The sequence below is a fragment of the Sceloporus occidentalis genome, unplaced genomic scaffold (genome assembly GCF_023333645.1).
Source record: "Sceloporus occidentalis isolate IW3139 unplaced genomic scaffold, rSceOcc1.0.p SCAF_5, whole genome shotgun sequence".
Classification (NCBI taxonomy): domain Eukaryota; kingdom Metazoa; phylum Chordata; class Lepidosauria; order Squamata; family Phrynosomatidae; genus Sceloporus; species Sceloporus occidentalis.
This window is the reverse complement of record NW_028316985.1, coordinates 138,018,390-138,037,948: the sequence shown is the minus strand read 5'-3', so window position 1 is coordinate 138,037,948 and position 19,559 is coordinate 138,018,390. Positions and strand designations below refer to the sequence as shown.

Genomic DNA, 19,559 nt, shown 5'->3' with positions numbered 1-19,559 from the left:
GGGAAAGGACTCCCATTTTCTGTCACGTGAGGTGCGCTTTTCCCTCTGTGCATGCTGGGAGTTGGAGTTCTGGCAGTGAGAAAGGACTCCAATTTTATGTCACGTGAGCTTAGCTTTTCCCGCTTTGCATGCTGGGAGTTGGAGTTCTGGCAGTGAGAAAGGACTCCCATTTTCTGTCACGTGAGCTTAGCTTTTCCCTCCGTGCATGCTGGGAGTTGGAGTCCTGGCAGTGGGAAAGGACTCCCATTTTCTGTCATGTGAGGTGCGCTTTTCCCTCCGTGCATGCTGGGAGTTGGAGTTCTGCGAGTGGGAAAGGACTCCCATTTTGTCACGTGACATGCGCTTTTCACTTGTTGCATGCTGGGAGTTGGAGTTCTTAGAGTGGGAAAGGACTCCCATTTTTGTCACGTGACGTGTGCTTTCCCGCTTTGCATGCTGGGAGTTGGAGTTCTGGGAGTGGGAAAGGACTCCCATTTTTGTCACGTGACATGCGCTTTTCCCTTGTTGCATGCTGGGAGTTGGAGTTCTAGGAGTGGGAAAGGACTCCCATTTTTGTCACGAGACGTGTGCTTTCCCGCTTTGCATGCTGGGAGTTGGAGTTCTGGGAGTGGGAAAGGACTCCCATTTTCTGTCACGTGAGGTGCGCTTTTCCCTCTGTGCATGCTGGGAGTTGGAATTCTGGCAGTGAGAAAGGACTCCAATTTTATGTCACGTGAGCTTAGCTTTTCCCGCTTTGCATGCTGGGAGTTGGAGTTCTGGCAGTGAGAAAGGACTCCCATTTTCTGTCACGTGAGCTTAGCTTTTCCCTCCGTGCATGCTGGGAGTTGGAGTCCTGGCAGTGGGAAAGGACTCCCATTTTCTGTCACGTGAGGTGCGCTTTTCCCTCGGTGCATGCTGGGAGTTGGAGTTCTGGGAGTGGGAAAGGACTCCCATATTCTGTCACGTGAGGCACGCTTTACTGCTGTGCATCCTGGGAGTTGGAGTTGTCGGAGTGGGAAACGGTGGCCTTTTTCTTTGAGTGACGTGAGGCGTGCTTTTCTCTCGGTCCCTGCTGGGAGTTGGAGTCCTGGGAGTGTGAAAGCCCTCCCATTTTCTGTCAAGTCAGGTGCGCTTTTCCCTCGGTGCATGCTGGGAGTTGGAGTTCTTGGAGTGGGAAAGGGCGGCCATTTTCTGTCATGTGTGTCTGTGGCTGCTGCGACACCACTTTGTGGGCGTGACTGTGTTGCCCAGGGATTGTGGGAAGATGGGAGCCCGAGTTTTGAGTCTGTAGCATAGAGAAGAAGTAGCCAGGGCTTTGATAAAGGAGCAGCGAGGCAGTAGCCAGGGCTTTCTCTCACTCTCTTGGGCCAAGCGCCATGCTTTTCCCAGCCTGCAGGGTTTCCCCTCGAGGTAAAGTACATTTAAAATCTTATTTCTTAAGCAGTTTTGTGGTGGATAACATCTCAGACTCAAATCTGTATATTCACTTTCATATCTGCAACTTCTCTGATGTTAACTTCCGCTTTGAGTCTTTCATTTCTTTTCTCTTTTAGGAAAAGAGTGCCTGCACACTTTGGAAATAATGCACTTTGCTCCAAAACACATAATAATCCAGTTTTGAGACCACTGCTAGCGAATCCTGGGAATTGTAGTTCACTGTGGCACCAGAGAAGGCTAAACGTCTCCCAGAACTACAGTTCCCAGAATTCCCTAGCACTGAGCCAGGGCAGTGAAAGCGGTCTCAGACTGGATTGTTTCCGCAGTGTGTTTTGGACCTTTGGCACCGCTTTAACTGCAAAATTTGTAGTTTTGTGTGGGCACCAGACCTCTTTGGCAGAGAAGGCTGGAGGCCTTGTAAAACTACAAATCCCAGGATTCCGTAGGTTGGAGATACTTAAACACTTAAAACAGTGACAAACTGTTGTACATGCATGCTCAGAATGGTTTTTGCTATGCGTGACGTTGCATTTGCTTATGCTTCGCCTTTCCTCCAAGGCAGTCTTCTTTCTCCACATTTTCCTCACAACAACCCTATGAGGAAGGTCAAGCTGAGAAGGAGCGATTGGCCAAGTTCTCCCTGTCTATTTCAGGATTCAGTGGGTCTCAGCCCAGCACTCTAACCACTTGATAAACGTAATTCACTTAATATGAAGTCCTTGCACCCATTTAGAATAAGTTGTGTTAAATCTGGCTGTTAAAGGAAAGGTAAAATCCTTCCATCCCTTCTTTCTCTCCTTCATTACAGTTTCTTCCTTTTCATGTTCAGTGGGAGGAGTGGAGTGTCTTTTCCCAAGAGAGGATGGGTGCAAATAGACAGAAATCGTTTGCCACACTGAAGCTTGAAACTAACCCTGTTCTCTGCTCACTGTCAGGAGAAGATGTGGTTAAAACCTGGCATATGCCAGCAGTTTAGGTGTTGTAGTGATTCGTGCCTATGAAATGGTTGGGCCCCATCAAAATGTGTTCCTGCACAAGCCAAATTATGGAGTCAGCAATGTTGTACGTTGTTTAAATCCCGTCTGAGTCTCAGGAAAGAGACGAGGCTGGTGTGTGTAAACATGACTTAGGTCTATGGGGCTGCCTTTGAAGAGTGTTCAGAAACTTCAGCCAGTCCAAAGAGCTGCAACCAGACTGTTAACTGGGGCAGGATACCAAATGCCCCAGTTGAAACGGGCCCACTGGCTGCCAGTTTGTTTCTGGACACAATTCGAAGTACTGGGTATGATCTATAAAGCCCTATGTGGCTCAGGTTCAGGCTATTTGGCAGAATGTATCTCCCCATATGAGCCAGACTAGGCTCTGCGATCCTCAGGAAAGGCCTGTCTCAGTCCCACCACCATCGTCCCAGCAACATGGGACCTCAAGTCCTGTTGCTTCCTATGGCACTGCAATGGGCACTTCTATTAAAAACAGTGGGGCTTGCTGTCCACAGAGACTGAAATCCGTGGATGGCAAGCCCACAGATAAGAAGAGCTGTACTGTGCTTTTAAGCTGTAAGCTGCATTGATGCCAGTTTGGGGGGGGGGGGGGGGGTAAGCAGGATATATAACAACACCAATAATAAACAGAACTCTTGGGTGGGGAGAGTAATGACAACAAAGCAGCCTGCAAAGGGATCTTGTAGCACCTTGGAGACTAACTTTGCAAAAGATGTTGCAGCATAAGTTTTTATACACTTGGGGGTTATTCAGACAGTGAAAATAATTCAGGTAGAATCTGGTTTGAATCTTTGTTGTTCACATGCATTTCAAATGCTACCCAAAAAATCCCACGTAACCCAGGATAATCGATGCTGGGGTTTTCCCCCAAGTTTTTCTAAAAGATTCACATTCTCAGCTGTGTTAATAACTGAGGCAAATAGACCCAGGATAAACCGGGATAAAATTCTGCATGCCTTGAACATGCTTCGAATACATTCGCATCATCAACTCCATTTTTCTTTGACTGCTGATGTGCGCGAGCACCCAAATGTAGAGGTGCACATCAGTGTGTTTCCATAGTGTGAACAACAAACCCTTAATGCATGTGTGAGATTATTTTCATAGTTGCACTAAAAACAACATGTGAATGGCCTCTTGGTCTGAGACATGCATCTGAGGAAGTAGACCAAGTCTATGAAGGCTTACACTACAACTTCATTTGCACAATTAGTCTCAAAGGTGCTATAAGATCCCTTTGCATACTGATATTGCAAACTAACTTGGCTATTATATCTCTTGAATTCTACCCACAAGGCATCCTTTGAGAGATCTCACCCTTTTTCTGGTGACACTCTAAACTGGCCCAAGACAAGTATCCATATTCCCTGCCACCAGCCCCTTCTTTCAGGCTCCTTCCTCTCCCTCTGCTGGCTAGCAGTAAAACTAGAGCAAAGGTGACTGGTTTGTGGGATCTTATAAAACAAGTTTGTTTGGACAGAGACCAACCCTGTTGTGGAAGGGAGGCTCTCCGTGGCCCTATGCTGTTGAAGCAGTGATTATGATATGGCTGTATAATGATCATATGCAGAACAAAATAGTTTGTAAAACTTAAGAACCAGCTTGGAAGGAGAGAGATAGAAACTATTGTGCCAATTACAGGTATGAGGATCCTGTTCTGGCTGGTGTGTTTTGACCTCTTTCCCCCCACTTCCTTAGCCTTTCTTCCAGAGGCTGCTTGAAGAAAAATATGACTCACATTTACCTGGAAATCAAAGCCTCTAATTTGGGAGTCCTTTTTCCTATGGAGGGCTGCTGGTTGGAAAAGGAGAGAAAGAAACATTCAGGCACCACACCTGGGAGGAGGAAAAATAAGTTTCCTCCCATCATACAAATCTAGTTGACCCAAACCAATTATATAGTCCAGTGGTACTCAGACTTTTTACCCTTGAGACCCTTATTTACATTTACATTGCAGATATCACTTCCCTGCCCCTCACTCAGCGTAGTATAAGGATAACAATATTTTATTTATTTAGTGTGCACATTTTCATTCACGTATATTGATATTTTAATGTTTTGTAAGGAAATAACATTCAAATTAGAATAGTTTTATATAAGTAAATTCAATAACTCAGTGCATGTGTAAATCTTATGCGTAAAAAAGTTGGGGAAGAGGAGAAGGAAAAGGGATCAGGGCCTCCAAGTCTTGTGCCCCCCTCCCCCCTTGAGTAATTCTCATCCCCCCAAAGGGTCCTGTCACACCATTTAAGAACCACTGATATAGCCAATATTGCTGACCAGGCACCTATATTTTTGCATTCTGGAGCAATATAATAACAATTTTCTGTATTTGTCAAGCATTAACCAGGTAAGGCATTCTGAAGAAACATAACTCTTTTCTCCCCTCGTCAAAAGTAGGGAGTACATGTCCCTGCAGCTGTTGTTGGATTGCACCTCTCATCAGCTCAGCCTAGCATAACAAACAGCTTCTTTTATATACCGCTTCATACTGAACCAGCAGTGCCTAAGCTGTTTACAACTGTAAGCTAATTGCCCCCAACAAGCTTGGTACTAATTTTAGCAACTTCAGAAGGATGCAAGCCTGAGTCAAGCTTGAGCCCTGGCTAGTATTGAACTTGCAACCTTATGGTTTTGAGTGAGTGGCTGCAGTACAGACCTTTAACCACTGTGTCATCAGGGCTCCTAACAAATGGTCATTGTTCATGAGAATAGCAGTTCAATCACTTCTGGAGTTCTGCATATTCCCCACTCTTGCTTTGTATCAGAAGTGGGCAAAGTGCAGGCCATGCACCACATATAATTCCCAGGGTGGTTTGTGAGGCTCCCACTGGTCAAAAGCTTTTGAATTTGGGGGGGGGGGGGTAAGGGGGTCATTTGTTTTTGTTCCCAAATGTCCTGAGATGCACTCTGGGTGATTTTGCCACATTTTTGGTCCAGGAGAGGCATTTTTTAACTGTATAAAATCAGGAAGAGAACCAGGATTGACTTCCAGGTCACTTCCCATTGTAAAAAAACAGATTCTTTGGGGGCTAAAACAGCCTGCTAAGCACCAACAGTTGCCCACCTCTGCTACAGTTTTTGTAATGTGGAGGTGCAAGTAAATCTCTTACTAAGTTAATAAGTGGACGTCAAATCAATCTGATTCTGTTAGAACCTGACATGGGCATCTGGTGTCTACAAATGTCCTACACGTGGAAGAGATAAGGTTATACAGGTAGGCTATCCTTATGAATAGTAGAATATTTGTATCCGTGTCAAAAGCTATAGAGCTAAAATAAAGTCTGAATAGTCACAGAGAAATGTTCTTTTCTTTGCAACAGCACATCGTTGTCTGTCTGTATTAAAGTCAACAAGAAAAGACTGCCTTCGGCCTTTTAGTGCAACACGATGGGCTTCTACTACTGTGCCTCAAATAACCACCCACTATTCCATTCATCCACGGGACAAAGACAAACGATGGGAAAGTGAGTGAGAAATGATAAATAAAATATATTTGCTGAATTACTTCCCTGCTTAGTCTTATGTAGCAACTAAGAGATTCTTACAAATGAACAGATGAGAAAGCTAGGGATTTCTTCTTGTAAGGCAGTAACAGAGAGAAGTGTGAGCAATGGGCTCACTTTTTGTTTTTCAAAGGGAGAGACTACCTGCATGCAGGTAACATTGTATTAGTTTTGTTGTTTCCCCTTCATTCTTTGCATATAAATATTTTATTCCCACCATAAGATTGTTTTTTAAACAAAACCTACACAAAACAAGCAAATAACTTCTTTATACAGTTGATAAGAACTACACAAAGTACAGGTCACCGATGCCACCATGAGACAATAGCTATATCTGGGTTTATTCTGCTCTGTGGATTCCTCATTTGTGAATGTTGGTAGCCCCAGATCCATTGTTATATCCTTGTAGTAGCATGTTCAATAGTATCCTGTACAATACCATCCCATGTAATGTGAAAAAGTTGCTCTTTAGACGACTGTTCTCAGACCTCCAACGACTACTTATACCCAGCGATACTGAGCATATTTTCACATTCAACAAGAGTACTTCAGGATTTGTAAACTACTGTGCCAGTTTAACATCCCCCTTTGTATCGAAGGTTCTGACAGGGCTGCTTACATTTATTTAGTGACTTTGCTGATCTAGTTATAATATACATCCACTGTCTTCAGATCACCTTTAACAGACCTGTAGTATAAGAGACACACATAAGATCTAATCCCTATCTCTTTTGTCAGGGATTGACACATTATTTTGTCACCTCAGGCAAGTTAAGAGTAGAGGGACAATTTATTGGGTATCAGTGATCTAGCCTATCTCTGATTTCTTTATATGGGTCTATTAAAGAGGTCAGCATGGAAAGATTTGCAGAAGAAGCTGACGTTCTTATAGTTGGAGCAGGCCCCGCAGGACTCTCGGCAGCTATTCGACTCAAGCAGTTAGCCAAGGAACATGACAAAGAAATCCGTGTGTGCCTTGTGGAAAAAGCTTCTCAGATTGGTGCACATACACTTTCTGGAGCTTGCCTTGAGCCACGTGCCTTGGAAGAACTGTTGCCAGACTGGAAAGAGCGAGGGGTGAGAGCTTACCTTCTGTATTTTTATCTTTACCTTTGGTTGTTAGCTTTAGTTGTCTGGAGCCAAGTAATAGCTACAGAGCATGTTAATGATATTATCTTAAAATTAGCCCAATAAATGTTTCATGGGAGGAACAATAATAAGAAGTATCCAGTAATCTTTTTATAGCAAAACCCACTTGTGTTAAATCCATTACCTTGCTCTGTTCAGGAATGAAGCTGTGGAAACCAATGCAACATCTTTCAGGCACTTCAATTCTTTTTTCTATTTTGTACAAATAATCCTTATATTTGCGTGGTAAGAAGAAATAAGGGAGCTCCCTCTACTCCTATTTTTTTTAATGGTGCACATCTCCCTTGAATATGCTATTTATTTTATTTCATCTTTAGTTTTTATTATTTATTTCATTCGATTGACGTCCATAACCAGTTTAAATGTTTGCTTTAGTTCACTATGAGTCTGTAATGGTCATTGTGTTCCAGTGTTTTAAAAACAATATGTTTTCAACAATTTTTATTTTATTTTTCTAAGGCTCCATTACATACTACTGTAACAGAAGACAAGTTTGGAATACTAACAGAGAAATCTAGAATTCCAGTTCCCATTCTTCCAGGTACAGTTTTTGGCTAAGGATCTTCATTAATCTCCAGTTGCAAAGCACTGGAGTGCAAAGCACTTTCATGAGCTGTTCTTTCATTGAAGCAGATTCTAGCCTCCACATAATGAAGCAGTTTTTATTACTACAGTTTGTACATTGTGGATAGGACAAGCTTGTAAACTCTCTTATCACCTGAGTGTTTGTGACAAGTAACCAATTTTTCCTCAAACAAAGATATTTATGTAAACTGGATAAAATTTGATTCTTTCAACCTATTTGTGTAACATAGGTATGTATTAGCATATTTATTTGATTGGGTTTATATCTACATTTCTCTCCAAAATAGGGCTCAACAAGATTATACAGCTCATAGTTAAAAGACAGTGAAATTCCACATAAGATTAAAAAGATAATTGAAAACTATCAAAATACAATATAAAACACATTGGTAAGGAAAAATAAAGTACTTCTATGCTTGATAGCCCCTTCATCAGTTGCCAAAAGATTGCCTTTATAAAAAATGTAAGTTTACCAGCAGAAAAAATATGGAGAGGTTAGCCTAGCTTCCAGTGGGAATGGATATTAAGAAAACCGATCTTGTGGTTCCGTCAGACACCCTGACTCAGGGTGACAAAACTGAGAAAAGGACCTTTCTGGAAAATAGCAAAGCCTGGGAAGCCTCACATCCTCAGACAGTATGGACTGTAGTTGTATAGGGCTTTATACATAAACTAAACTAAAGTAAGTATTTTTAATTGTACTCAAAAACAGATGAGCAAAGTAGTGCTTACCCAACAGACTTTGTAGGAAAGCTAATGAGAAGAACCCGCTCTCAACTTTGTTTACAGAGAGATAGGTTTTAGAGCACTAATAGGAATGGGTAAATTCAGTGTTAGTTTTTAATGGTGTATGAATATGTTGTATCATTTGTATTACTTTGTATTATGTTACTGCTGTAATCTGGCCTCGGTCTTTGGAGAGGCGGGAAATATAAATAAAATTTATTATTATTATTATTATTATTATTATTATTATTAGTCATTTCAAGGAAGTTTTGTTCAGGCACTTTAGAAATACAGATTTTGTGTAAGATTTGTAAACTGGTTCTCAAGCTGGTTAGAGGCCACATAAGTCATAACTATAAGCTTATTGTGCAATTTCAGTTGATAAATATGACAGAATGGAAATTTTGAACCTGTCCAAGAACAGTATTTATGAAGCCAACTGTAATATATATAGATAGATAGATATAGATATAGATATATATATTCTTTTAAACTAGGACTTCCAATGGTTAATCATGGAAATTACATAGTTCGTCTGGGACACTTTGTGAGCTGGTTGGGTGAACAAGCAGAAGCGCTTGGTGTTGAAGTCTATCCAGGTTATGCAGCAGCTGAGGTAATGACACCAGTGTTGCCATTTGTTTGTGTATATTTATGAAATTTGCAGAATTTATTGTAAATTTCATAATAGCTAACTTGCTTGAGAAGAATCTATAAATTGTTTCAGATAAGGTAATCACTTAAAATCATTCTATTTTATATTTTCAGCAGAAATCCAGCTGATATCCAATTGATATCCAGCTGATACCAGTTCTGATATCCAGAAAGCCAGTTGATAAAACCAACAGCAGCAGTAGACTTACTGAATTAATGGGATTTACATAGGTGACTGATCATTCAGCAGTAGATTCAGTGGATCTGTCCTTGTTGAAACAACCAGCTAGATTTAGGCTTATTAGGTCAGACTATCTATCCTAGTAGCCAAACAAATGACTCTTGGGAAAGTAGAAAAGAAAGTGTAGGGGAATTGTCTGCTCAGTCTGAAAGGGAACTTCACTGCACCCAGACAGTAAGCAATGATGAAAGCTACTTTTTAATTCATAACAACCAAGATAGTCACAATTAGCCAGTGAGAGGACCTCAGAAAGCCAGCATGGTGTAGTGGTGTGATCATTGGACTATGACTCTGGAGACCAGGGTTCAAATCCCTGCTCAGCCATAAAAACCCACTGAGTGACCTTAGGCAAGTCATACTCTTTCATCCTCAGAGAAAGGCAAAGAGAAACCCCCTCTGAACAAATCTTACCAAGAACATCTTTAGGATTGGCATAAGTCATAAGTGTGACCTGGAGGCACACAACAACAACAGCAAGTGCCCAGGAGTTTTGGGCCAGTTAGCATGGGGATTTTTTTTAGGGAGAAAACAAACATTTTTCTTTAGTGAATTTAGTTGCAGTCTTGACCATGCCAAAACAATGCCTTTCAGTAGAAGTGACAATGAGATTTGAATCTTTAGATAGTTTGGGAATTGGAGTCTGTCAGAAGCTCGCTAGACAAAACTCTTTTTCATGTCTTACGTCCATGAGCTGGACAAATTCATTTTGTTGTTCTCTTCAGATTTTTCATTCAAGAACTTCAAGGATGTCCCATGCCGCTGGAAATAGTTTAATTTTTTAGTGTCATTACTTTGCTGAGCACAATTAGACGTTGTATACAGGTGTCTCACCAATCTAATGACAGATTAATGTCAGTTTGAGATTATAAATCTATGTTTATACCCCCATAGGTTCTTTTCAGTGAAGACGGTAGCGTGAAAGGGATTGCCACAAATGATGTTGGTATCCAAAAGGATGGAGCACCTAAGGTAAATGCTTGTTTACTTATAGCAAGTTATATCTGATAGCTTTTCATTAAATAGAAGTTGTAAGAGTCATTGTTATGTGCTTGATGCTAACAAAACAGTAATGTTTCAGGTCTTGCAGTTTAAAGTGGACTTTAAACTAAATTACAAGGTAATGAAACAGGTGATGTAAAGTTCTAGGGTTAAGATCAGCATAGGAATTGTTGTGTAATTATCCCAAAATGCTGTGAAAGACATTGGCGGGATACAGATGGGCAAAAAGGGGTGTATTCATGACGTCATGAAGGTAGAGCCTTCAGACGGGCCTTACCTGAATGCCGCCATGAACACGTCCCCCGCACGCCCCAAGCGGGAAGAGGCGGCATTAAAAAGGTGCTGCTTTTCTCCGCTTCTTTTCCGTTTGATGCGCAGCTGCGCAGCTCTGTATGTAAGCTGCTGCACCGGTGCGCCAGAATTGCTACGCCGCTAATTTAAGTTGCCCATTTAAAAGCTCCGTGTCTGCTGCGTTGCATAATGAGTCGGGGTCCTGGAACATGCGCAGTTTGCAGTCAGGCTTTAATTGCAGCGTCAGCTGCCATGCAGGTGTGGAAGCTGCAGCACAGCTGCAGCGCATTTTAAGACTCCTAACCCTAACCCTAACCCTAACCCTAGAGCAACATGTACGCATGCGCTGTGAGCCCCTACACACATTCCTGTGCCATTTTCACCTAACAATAAAAACCGCTAAAACTGTAAATATTTACATATGTACAAGGGAGGTGATGGGGGATGGCAGGGGGACAGCGGTGGCAGCGGTGGCAGCGGCGACAGCTGTGGCTGTGCATTGCAGATTCAGCAGGAGCGCGGGGACCAAAGGAGAGGAGGCATCCATGATGCTGGTGACACTACCAACGTGCAAGCGGGCAAGGATGCCAACACCAGCTGATCACCAGCTGGCAGGAGACCACCATTGTTCTTGGGCAGAGCGGGGAAAAAAGTTTTAAAGGGGCTTGGGCACTTTAAATGTGCCCATAGGCTTTCTGCCGCCGCTGCTTAGCGCTGCAGCTGCGCATCCGCCAGCCGGCAAAGGAAAAAAAAAGCCCCGTTTTTGGCCGCCCGTGAGGAAGCTGCCTCTCTCTTTGCAGCGTCCTCCGAGGCGGCGGTTTGGAAACTGCGGGTCAGAAACGGCCCCAGGTGAGGCGTCTTCACTGCCCCCCATGTGGAAGCCCCATCTCCTGAGCCACGCCCCCGGGGCGGGCGGTCTGGAGGCTCCGTATTCAGCAGAATACACCTCCAAGACGTCTTCCCCTGCCCGTTTGTATCCCGCCATTGTTTAAACAGAGGTTTAAATGACATTTGATTATGGGAACTGGATACTCTGCCGCAAGCTGATCCAAATGTAAAATATGTAAGAAACAAGTTGAAAAATCTGTTTCAACAAGATGTGTACTTTAAAAATCAAAACAATTCAGTATTTGTTTTAAAATACTTATTGGCCAACCTAAGTTATTAATGAAAGAAATAATAAGTCGATTGTCAAAATAATTTTAAAGGCCAATTTACACTTTGAGCTGCAAGTTCCCCTTTGTTTATGGTAGTATTTGCAATGTTGTTCAGCCAAGTGTGAAGCAGAGATGCTATTGGACAGTTGTCTGATCAATCATCACAGTCCCAGATGTTGAGAGATGCATGTCTCCCTTTACACTGTAGTATGCTTAGCACTCTAGTGTGGAGACAGCAAACATGCTTGCTATAGTTTCAGCTAGTCCCAGTTCAGGAAGCACAAAATAGCAATTAATTCTCTTTCCTCCCTTTTTTTTATGTTTAAAGCTTTGGTACAGCACAGTACGATGAAAATATGTCAAACTTTTTCACATCATGTTGTATTATGGAAAAAGCAGTGCAAACATTTCAAAAAACAAAGCATGCTCCACCATCATCATCTTGCTTCTTTCTGTTGCACTTTTTGCCAAAAGATTTTTAAATTTGGTTTCTGTTTGATAGTGGTATATGATTTTCTCTTGTAGGCTACATTCGAAAGAGGCTTGGAATTGCATTCCAAAGTAACAATGTTTGCAGAAGGCTGTCATGGACACCTTGCAAAGCAGTTGTATAGCAAATATAATTTAAGGGAGAATTGCCAACCTCAAACTTATGGCATTGGACTTAAAGAGGTATTGTTTTATTATTGATAGGTTATAATTTAGCTAAGGCTATATGAATCCTATAATAGAGAAACGTTACTGCTAAAGAATGCTTGGTTAATATATGTGATGTTGTCTGGATGTGAGGGATATGTTAGGTTAAATTATTCCTTCCCACAAAGAGGAACAAATAATTTAATTAATTTTCTTCTTGCTGCTGGATGTGTTTGAAAACTATTCATTTTTTGAAGAGGTCTTGCATGGGGAGAACATGACATTGGGGTGGGGAGAAGGAGCTATGGATCTGGAAGTCTGCAGTGTGACATTGGGAAGAGGGTGAAGAAGGCAGTTGTAATTCTAAAAGGCCATAGCCTTCCAAATCGTCAGCTCCTCTACCCCCACCCCCCTGCCTCATATTGCACAGCTATCTTGCCCTGATGTTGCTGGGAGGAAATAAAACTGACAAGGATGGCTGGCTCTGACCCATGCACATGCATTCCCTCATTTGTGCAAGTGAGTGGAAGGAGTAGGGGATGGCACAGCAGGGATGTAAGGAGGGAGGGCATACACATTTGCTCACTAACTTGTGAAGAGGGAGAAGGGGGTGGGATGGGTGTACCATTTCTTCCCTGTCCCATCCCATTCCCCTTCCTGCCCGAGTGAGTGAATGAGGGAATGCACATGTGGACAGACCCAGCCACCCTGCCAGCACAGGTACTTTTTGTGTATTCAGTAAGGTTTGCGAGGCCTAGAGACATGCATGGTTTTTCCACTTTCCCAGCCATATTGCTCCCCTAACCCCTGTGACAGTTGAGGACTGTCAGTGTAATGAAATCTAATGAGCTGTATTGGATTGGTTTTCTCTGTTAGCTTTGGCTTATTGAAGAAAATAAATGGAAACCAGGAAGAGTAGAGCACACAGTTGGTTGGCCTTTGGACAGAAGGACATATGGAGGATCTTTTCTTTATCATCTAAATGAAGGTGAACCACTTGTAGCTCTTGGATTTGTGGTAAGAATTTTGCTTTTCCCTTGAAACTTTGCTTTTGAACTTTCCTCTTTATTATTAAATAAATATTGGAAATAAGGTGAAAAATGTGATGCGAGCAAGGTGCACACACTAGTGTCTTACCTAAGGCAATAACATATTCAGCTGAAGCTAGGTGCTCAGATGCTGAAATTTAAAATAAGTTTTGTACTCTGAATTCTCATGTGTAGAATTCTTGTAACTTTAGTGTTCCTGGTTACCATATTTTTACCTCTTTTGCTTTGTTCAGTGTAGATATTATGGCTACAAACAAAAGAAGCAACATTCAAATATTATTAACTAGAAAGCCCTTTTCCTAGATGTGTCAAATTATTTTCTCCCACAGTATTATTTGACCATCCAACATTTTTCTCAGCCATAGAAAAGCTACGGTGGTGGAGGAGAATCATCAAAGCCACAGTGCCTGGTTCTTATTGAGAAATTAGTTGCCATACACATTTCAAATTGGTTCTCTTCCCTAGTGGCAGAATGAAGATTCACGCTACACCAAGTTGTACAGACCTCTAACTGATATGAAAAATGGTGCACGAGGATAATTTTAGGCTACAAAATATTATACTGAAACCAAAAATGATATCAGCATAATCTGCAGTTGATATAATAAGGAAACATTTGTGTGAGAGGTTTATATTGCCTTGTAAGTATTTTTATAATTTGTGTTTTTGTTTTTTTAAACAGTCTGTTTTATATTAAACAGGTTGGTTTGGATTATCAAAACCCTTACTTGAGTCCATTTAAGGAATTTCAGAGGTGGAAGCACCATCCCAGTGTACAGCCTACTTTAGAAGGGGGTAAAAGGATTGCTTATGGTGCTCGAGCTCTTAATGAAGGTGGATTCCAGGTAACATTTTAGCAATACAGGATTCTTTACCTGGACCTCTCTGTTGTGTGAAGACTAGTTGCTTGTTTACACTTTATTTGGAAAAGTGATAGTTGTAATGAAACTAAAATGCTTTCTTTTTTCTTCAGATTGTGCTACTGTAGTTTCATTTTCATCATGGTTTATTGTCACATAGAAACTAGAGATAATTTCTGTTTCTAAACAAGCGAACTTCACATTATAGTTTATGAAGTTGGTTTGCTTACATTACATGCAGCTATGATTCTTTGAAAGTGAAGCTAAAAGCATGCAAGCCTGGACTTTGTACTCATGAGCACAGTACTAAACTATAGTTGGTATTGCATGTAATTCAGTCCTATAGGGACACATTTTGCCAAACAAAGCAGTAGTGTTGGCTCTTTTTTAATGCATATTCTCATTTTTACAAAAGGTTGAATTTTCTAGGTAGCCTTGAATGCATTGCTCTTTTAAATCCTTGGCTATACATTCTAATTGAAAATTCATTCTAATTATAATTTTTAATAATTCAACACAGTATTTCTTAAATACTGAAATGTGCAGCAAACTCAGGAATCATAGCATAATATTGAATATCTTTTTCAGTAAATTCCTGTGGTGTCAGTGCATCACAGGAAATAGGGAAATGAAGAAATGAGCAGATGAGGGTGGAGAAGAGCTGGGATAGTAGGAAATGGGCAGATGAATTTCGTAGTTTGGTGTGACATGGTACATCACTGGCAAGTCTTCAGAATTTAAATATATACATATTTAATGTATATGAAATACATATTAATGTATATAATTTATATACATATTTGATCTAGGCTCATAGTACAGAATGGATCAATGTCCCATTTGTGCGTGATTTATGTCAGTGCTGGTAGTGGTCCATGGGTTGGTGTCAGCGCACAAGCATCTGCTGGTCCATGGTGATTTTCCAGGAAAGAAACATAGTTGTAGCCAATGGGTACAAATGTAGTACTAGTTCCTATCACATTAGGGAGAAGAAAGCCACTCCCTTGATCAGAATGAGTAAAAACAGATACGGAGTGTGGAGTAAAGTCATACTTCTTGAGCTGTCAGTGTAGAGATAAAGAGAAGGCATGGATGGTGTAATAGCATTGCTACTGTCAAGTTAATATTAGTACATCTGAACTCATGACCAGTTTTTAGGTAATACATAATACTACTCAGCTCTGGGGAAAAACTTGTTTCATATTGATGTATGAATACAATAATATTTACATCCATGAATTTATCTTCTCAGTCCATACCCAAACTTACATTTCCTGGTGGCGTTCTCATTGGCTGCAGCCCAGGTTTCATGAATGTTCCAAAGATTAAAGGTACACACACAGCAATGAAGAGTGGCATGCTGGCTTCAGAAGCCATTTTTAATCAACTAACTAATGAAAATCATCAATCAAAAACAATAGGTAAGATTATACGATACATATACAAACCTGAAATTCTGACTAATATTTCATGTAGCTGATGAATTTCACAAAATATTATGCAATAACATTTCCTAGTTTTGTGATAATACATGTATTTAGTCTTTAAGACGCCTTAGGATTTACTGTTCTTTTTAATGATCTGTGAGTTTTCACACCAATTAACTTCTTAAAAGCAAGTGAACTGTCAGAAGTGTCTTGTCCTAAAACTTCAGCATATTGCAATTAATGCATAATTTATCAAGATGAGTTTGCAAAGTAGAGACTAATAACTTCAGAATATTTTTATCTGGTTCTGGCAAGATCTTGTGGTAGAATGTTTCATGCCCTTTGGTATCAAGTATTATTCTAGAAGAGATTAATCCAGAATTCAAGACCTTGTATATGTGGGTTGAAAATATATACTCCAGTATGTTTACTTGTATCAGTTGCTTTAAAGGCCTTGTACAAATTTCCACCGAAGTTTCCAGCTTCTTTTCATCATCAATGTAGAGTTAAAATTCTGAACACTATTGCCATGGACAGAAAAAATGTTGGTATTCTTCTGATAAATGCATTGGCCGTAGTCTGGGAACATGAATTTATAGACAAAACTCTCAGGAGACAAGTGAAGGTGATTTCTTATCCCCTGGAACCCTGGACAACCTCAGCAGTTCACTCTCCCTCCACCTCAGCCCCCTAATGCCACTTAACTCTGGAATAGATATTTGAGAGTCCACAGGAGAACAGTAGTGAGTGGGAGATTCATTGTCAGGCTTCTTCTACCAGTGAACTGAACACAAGTGGCACCTAGCCAATGTCATTTATTTTTATAATTTTGTGCAGTGCTGTGAGACAGCATTTAATACATCACTTTTACATCTGAAACATGTGTATCTGTTGTTAGAATTGAAAAGCAAACAGTACTAGACTTTTCTAGTATTAGAAAAGCAAACCATACTACATAGCATAAACTGTATTCATAGTTTTGTTAAACCTATCTTTCAGTATAATTGAAAATTCCTTTTTTAAATCTCTCACCTATGCACTCCTCTCAACTTAGGTCTTAGGAGCCATCCATCTTTATAAAGCTATAAACCAGCGGTTATCAACCTGTGAATCGCAACCCCTTTGGGGGACATGACCCTTTCACAAGGGTCGCCTAAGACCATCAGAAAACACATATTTCCGATGGTCTTAGGAACTGAGATACTGCAATTTTATGGTTGTGGGTCACAACATGAGGAACTATATTAAAGGGTCGTGGCATTAGGAGGGTTGAGAACGACTGCTGAAAACTGTCCAGTGTTAATTTTCTAAACTCTTATTCCTAGGTCTTTATGTGCCTGAATATGAAGACAATCTAAAGAAATCATGGGTATGGAAAGAACTCTATTCAGTTAGAAATATTCGTCCTTCCTGTCATAGTGTCTTGGGTTTGTATGGAGGAATGATTTACACTGGCATATTTTACTGGATACTAAGAGGAAACGAGCCTTGGACCCTAAAACATCCAGGTTAATTTTTAAACTAGAAATGTCTATCTTTAACATAACAAGTATTTCTTGACAATTCTTACATTATGGTTGTTAATAAGCAATATCAGGGAAATAACCTAAGAACATGACTGCTTCATTGGAAACTACTGTTCCATCACTGTGTTACCAACCATGGCAGCCCAAATGCATGCTCATAGGCAGGGCACTGAAGAGGCTCCAGCTATACTACCTCTATATGAATGTTATATCTAGGCCACATCTGCACTGTACAGATAATCCAGCTCGACACCGGTTTAACTGCCATGGCTCAATGCTATGGAATTCTGGGAATTGTAGTTTGTTATGGCACTAGGACTCTCTGAAACAGAAGACTAAATTTCTCAAAATTACAATTCCCAGAACTCCATAGCATTGAGCCATGGCAGTTAAACTGGTGTCGAGCTGGATTATTTTTGCAGTGAGGATGTAGCCCAAGTGTATTAAGACTGATTGTGCCATTCTTCATCAACCTTGCCTTAAAAGCCAATTAAGCTAGTGGCTACCACAATATTTAATGGTGGAAAATTTTATTAAATGAATTGCTTAGCTACAAAATAAGTAGTTTTGTAGTATGTTCACACAGACCAAATAATGACCAATCCTAAATTCTTTCATTATAAGAAACTCTTTTCTAGCCTTTGTCTCATAATTCATCATTTCGTAGCTATTTGGGTTTTTTAAAAGTTAAAACTACCTAGATGCAGTTTCACTTTTTTCATAAGAAAAGTGTGCCAGTCCTTTTTGCATTTTATCTCTTATAAACCTTATTTAAAAATCTAAATACAGTATTCCAAACTTTATTGCAGTATAATTTTTGGGAAATGTGATTATCTTCATTTTCACACCTGCTGTTACCAGTTCCTAATGTGGAGTTTTCCGATCACTACTCAAGCAGAGTTTACATTTAGTGGGCTTTCACCATAACCATGAGATCTTTCCTAGGTAGATACAGCCAGTTGATACATCATCACCAGAAAATTGGCCATATTTGATTTGAGGCAATGAAAAAATAGTCTGCTCGGGAATAACTTGTGCATGTGGAACAAATGTGGGTTATTGTTTTAACTTCCAAGTTGTTACTAATAAGAAGCATTTTAGTATTTCCTTCTTTTAACTTTAAGAAGGAAATGACCAGAAATACTGGGTGTGAAATATTAAAATAAGTGGATATATTGTTATTGCATGCATCACTTTACATGAAGGTAATGTTGAGAGATGGTAGGCATTTAAAAGGTGTTATTTTCACGTTGTTCTTTCACATTGTTCTCGGGGAGGGGGGATATGTATACTTCTTTATCTTACTATTGTCAGTTTTTCAGCATTTTTTATTTACTATTTCCCCCCATTTTGTTGTTTTAGGAACAGATGCAAAGCAGCTAAAGCCAGCCAAAGATTGCACACCTATTGAATACCCAAAACCTGATGGGAAAATCAGTTTTGACTTGCTTTCATCAGTGGCTCTGAGTGGTACAAATCATGAGCATGACCAGCCACCTCATTTGACTCTGAAAGACGACAGTGTTCCTGTCAACCATAACTTAGCTATATATGATGGACCTGAGCAACGATTCTGCCCTGCAGGTATCTATTGCTGGGGAAGAGTATGACAATACAATACTTAAGCTTAATACAGCAGATCTTAGCTTTTTTTTTTTTTTTTTTTTAAACATGATTTCTATTACTTAACATTCTGCTTCCCCTTGCACTAAAGTCAATTTTCCATTTTTCAGGAGTTTATGAGTATGTTCCTGTGGAAAGTGGAGAAGGCTTGCGATTGCAAATAAATGCTCAGAACTGTGTCCACTGCAAGACATGTGATATTAAAGATCCCAGCCAGAATATTAACTGGGTTGTTCCTGAAGGTGGAGGAGGACCAGCATATAATGGAATGTAGTTTTGAGCAACATGGAAAGAATATTCTTGCCAGTGCTGCAGAATCATAGTGTTGGAATCGTCCTCAATTAGTATTATGTTCAAGAAGGAATTTATGTTCAACATGTCCAGGTGGACTAGCCTTATTTGAGTGAACTCATACTTATGAGAAAGTGGTGTGAGACTAGTCTGAATACGTTCTAGTCTGGTTTGCCAAAACCTCAGTTTAAATAATGGACACAGCTCAGAACAAAGAATATGAAAACAGGTATCAAATTCTCTGTAACTTTTCTGTGTCTTACTTTCTTGATACCTAAATTTCATTGACTTTGATCTGAAAGGAACAGCTTGGAGAATACTTCTGGCATAGATTTCATTGCTGTAAAAGGGAATACCATACTGATTGAACAATCTGGTATAACTTCATTTTGTTAAGTAATAAAGAATACTTTACCAATACA

At 40.3% G+C, this 19,559-nt stretch overlaps 1 protein-coding gene across 2 annotated transcripts; it reads left to right on the top strand.

Moving 5' to 3' along the window:
- The first annotated feature begins 1,180 nt into the window (after window positions 1-1,180).
- ETFDH (electron transfer flavoprotein dehydrogenase) lies at window positions 1,181-19,554 on the top strand. Of its 2 annotated transcripts, XM_089525599.1 has the most exons (13): window positions 1,182-1,389; window positions 5,741-5,884; window positions 6,771-7,000; window positions 7,532-7,613; window positions 8,881-8,999; window positions 10,170-10,247; window positions 12,251-12,397; window positions 13,238-13,378; window positions 14,112-14,255; window positions 15,523-15,691; window positions 17,023-17,205; window positions 18,586-18,807; window positions 18,957-19,554. In XM_089525599.1, exons 1-13 carry the CDS (start codon window positions 1,356-1,358, stop codon window positions 19,118-19,120), a joined length of 1,857 nt encoding a protein of 618 aa, XP_089381725.1. In that variant the 5' UTR covers window positions 1,182-1,355; the 3' UTR covers window positions 19,121-19,554. The 2 variants fall into 2 exon arrangements, with proteins under 2 accessions (XP_089381726.1, XP_089381725.1); XM_089525600.1 differs by lacking the exon at window positions 12,251-12,397 and having other exon boundaries at window positions 1,181-1,389.
- Window positions 19,555-19,559: the final 5 nt, after the last annotated feature.